The sequence below is a fragment of the Nestor notabilis genome, unplaced genomic scaffold (genome assembly GCF_000696875.1).
Source record: "Nestor notabilis isolate BGI_N333 unplaced genomic scaffold, ASM69687v1 scaffold21093, whole genome shotgun sequence".
Lineage (NCBI taxonomy): Eukaryota > Metazoa > Chordata > Aves > Psittaciformes > Psittacidae > Nestor > Nestor notabilis.
In genome coordinates, this window is record NW_009922651.1 from 14,127 (window position 1) to 17,803 (window position 3,677).

General features: G+C 51.3%; 1 protein-coding gene across 1 annotated transcript in view; it reads left to right on the forward strand.

Annotated features, from left to right (window-relative positions):
- The window catches only part of LOC104403559 (fibrillin-2-like), a gene marked incomplete at both ends in the record, with an annotated part of 39,274 nt that overhangs the window by 12,662 nt on the left and 22,935 nt on the right, over nt 1–3,677 (forward strand). Inside the window, 4 exons of the mRNA XM_010011738.1 lie at nt 883–1,008; nt 1,476–1,598; nt 2,303–2,578; nt 2,956–3,009. Coding sequence (XP_010010040.1) covers nt 883–1,008; nt 1,476–1,598; nt 2,303–2,578; nt 2,956–3,009 — 579 coding nt within the window. The remainder of the gene's footprint in view (nt 1–882; nt 1,009–1,475; nt 1,599–2,302; nt 2,579–2,955; nt 3,010–3,677) is intronic.

The following is a 3,677-nucleotide window of genomic DNA, read 5'->3' on the forward strand; positions in this document are numbered from 1 at the left end:
TCCAGACTGTTGGTTCTCTGTAATTTGCTCAGAAAATAGCTCCTCCTGTTTTCCCCAGCTCTTGACAAAGGGTCAGTAACAACCCTACCTCAGCTGGTCCTTTCTTCTTTCATCTTTACCCAGAGGCATTCAGTGGCCTGTGTCCCAGAGCAAGTGGACACCATGCTCCTGACACAGCACCTCCCCTGCTGCCATGCTTCAGTCATGTTGTACCCCAACTTCTGTCTTGGAACTTGTTCTGCTGAGGCTCTGTGACCACCTCTTTGCGGCAGGCTGTTGGTTTGAGGGCTTTTGCTGTTTCCCGTGGACTTGAACAGCCTGAGGATGGTTTGAGTTGTAAAGAGAACCCCTGGAGAGGAGACTGGCAAAGACATCATGGAGGGTCTGAGATCCCAGAGTTCTGACCTCGCAAGTGTCATGCTGCTTCCCAAGCATGCTGAAAGCTTTTTCCACACCTTATCCACCTCCTGTAGTGTGCTCTGAGTGAGAGCACTTGCCTGTTGTTCTCATGGCGCATATTAAGCATATTGAAGGCTGCTTGGTGACCTCAGAGCAGCTTCCAGTATCTGAAGGGGGCTACAAGGATGCTGCAGAGGGACTCTTCATCAGGGACTGTAGCAATAGGACAAGGGGTGATGGGTTCAAACTGAAACAGAGGAAGTTCAGGCTAGATATAAGGAAGCAGTTCTTCCCTGTGAGGGTGGCTGACAGAGCCTTGGTTGACATGGTCTTGTGTGAGGCATCCCTGCCCATGGCAGGGGCTTGGAACTGGATAATCTTAAGGCCCTTTCCAACCCAAAGCATTCTATGATTCTTTGATCCTAAGCTGAACTGCTTCTCACTCCACCTGCTGCAACTTTCTTGTGTTTATTTCCCTGGCAGATATCGATGAGTGCATCATGAATGGAGTGATGTGTAGGAACGGCCGCTGTGTTAACACTGATGGAAGCTTCCAGTGTATCTGCAATGCTGGCTTTGAAATCACCCCTGATGGCAAGAACTGTGTTGGTAAGTTATCTCCTGATGCACTTGGGACTGAGCTGAGACTATAGGGATTAGTGGTTACTTTAATCTCTGCTGTATTCCCTTCATCTCTAGGGCAGAGTGCATCTTAAAATGAGAGGACTGAAATAGGAAGGTGTTTTTATAAGGGTGCTAGTGCTCCTGGAGTGCTCCTGTAGGTTTTGGGGTCCAGAAATATGAGCAGGGCTGGGTCTGGAAGGAGGACATTCTCCAGCAGCCAGTGTCTGAGTCCTGCTGTGAGCTGCACTGGCTGACCAGGATACTGAGAGCAGCAGGGATGCAGCAGGACAGCTCTCACCAGGAGCAACAGTGGGAACTCTGCCTTGAAGATTAGCACCCACTGCCATAAGAAGCAATCTGCCCATGACATGGGAGCCAGAATGTTTTTGAGCACAGGAGAGTCTTGTGGCAGCTCTCGGGCTCAACTCATGGTTTGTGTTTGTCCTTCCCAGATCATGATGAATGCGCCACGACCAACATGTGCCTCAATGGGATGTGTATCAATGAGGATGGCAGCTTCAAGTGCATCTGCAAGCCTGGTTTTGTGCTGGCTCCCAACGGGCGGTACTGTGTAGGTGCGTAGGTCCCCAGCCTTGGTCCCTGTCCTCTTCCCAGCCTGCTGCCCACATTCCCGGAGGCTTGTGATGTGTCTGAGGCAAGAGGGAGCTGAGGAAAACCAAGGCTGTTGCCAGGCATCTCCTGCTCTGCCACCAGAAATGACCCCCTCACAGCAGAACGGGCACAGGGGGAAATGTTCTTGCACCTCCACTACTTCAGCACAAATTGGAGCTTCAGTCCTCTTTCTGAAGGAGGTAAAGCAGGGCTGTGAAGCTTCATATGGCCAATGTGAGCTGGCAGCAGTCATCTCCACAGCTTCCCCAGCCTCTGCAGTCTGTTCCACTGCGGTTTGTGTGCCACCTTCCAAAACCAGGAAGGTTAGAATGTGAAAGCGGAGTGGAGAAAGGAGGAGGAGGAGAACATTTCTTTGATATGCTGCTGTGACGTGGGGTGAATTGTCTGGGTCACTGACCTCTTAAGAGAGCAGAGACCAGACCCTGCTCCTTGGACAATGGGCTGGGTCTCAGGAGACTGAAGATTCCTGTTCCTTCCCTTGAACCAGCAGGGAGAGTCAGCAGAGCACACAGGGGATGTGATGCTCTAACTGCACCTCTGGCTCCCTTTTAGCGTCCGAGTCACCCTGCAAAAGAGTGCAAAGCTCCTGTCAGTGTGTCCTTCTGCCTGTGGGTAAGTACCAGCCAGTTGCTCCTTCCTCTTTCAGACATCGACGAGTGTGAGACACCAGGGATCTGTATGAATGGCTGGTGCATTAACACAGAGGGCTCCTTCCGCTGCGAGTGCCTCGGGGGCCTGGCCATCGGTGTGGATGGACGAGTCTGTGTGGACACCCACATGCGCAGCACGTGTTACGGAGGCATTAAAAAGGGCACATGTGCTCGTCCCTTCCCAGGAGCAGTCACCAAGTCTGAGTGCTGCTGTGCTAACCCAGACCATGGCTTCGGAGAGCCCTGCCAGCCCTGTCCGGCCAAGAACTCTGGTGAGCTCCTCTTCCATCTGAGTTTGCAAAGAGCCTAGGAGGTGCTTAGAGACATTGCAGGTCCCAGAAATGGCCTTGACAGCTTGGCAGGGACATGGGAAAGCCATAGGCAGTGGGAAAGGAATGCCATGCAGTTAACCAATTGAGGTTGGATCTACAAATCTGAAGCTGATTTCATTGCAGGGCTTCTCACAGTGTTGGATTACTAACTGTGAGTACCAGCTCTAAAGTGCACATTGTATAAGTATAAACAGACACTGCTTGGAAGCCCATAGATGACATTCAACCAAGCAATAAATCCAACATTACCCAGAGTTAATGTCACTTTGTGTGAACTGTCTAGAAAAGCTAACAGCTCTGTTGTGCTTTCCACACAGCTGAATTCCAGGCGCTCTGCAGCAGTGGCATTGGAATAACAGCTGATGGCAGAGGTATGTGCATCCCATGTACCACATTCTAGACAGGCACATCTAACCTCACTCTCAGCATTTTCTTTCTGCTGCTTTTAGTGGAGTGTGCATGCATCTGTGGGAGTGTGTGCCATGGGAGACTTGGCACTGCGGAGGGTGTGCTGGAGAGTTAGTACATCACACCCAAGTATGTAAGAGCTGTTTGTGAGTAAGCACAGGGTAGTTTGCGTAGCCTGGGTGGGTGTTAAGTGCATGCAAGAGCCTATCTCTGTGTTAGTGAGTGTCTGGGGGTGGGATGTGAGCTTGGGCACAGGGAGAGAGAAGTGCTGTGTGCCTTTTCTCCCCTCTCCATGAGTTGATGTTGAGCAAACATCCCTGAGGACTGTATATTGAATCAAAGAGTTCATTCCTGGCACCCTCTGGGAACTACATTTCTGGGGATGCACACACAGAGTTTGGCTTTACTCCCTGCTTTAGTGGGAATGAAGAGCATGACCAACTACATCCTCTTGCTTGTTTCCATCCTCTGCCCTTCAGCTCTGTGGTCACAAGGGAAGAGGGCTCAGGGGGAGGGAGGTGATAAGCGTGTGTTGGGATGTGTTGCCAATGGGCTGCTTTGAATTAGACAGCAAGAGGTCAGGCAGGCTGCTGCGCTGCCAGCCCTGGGCAGTGTTTGGATCAGCCGGAAG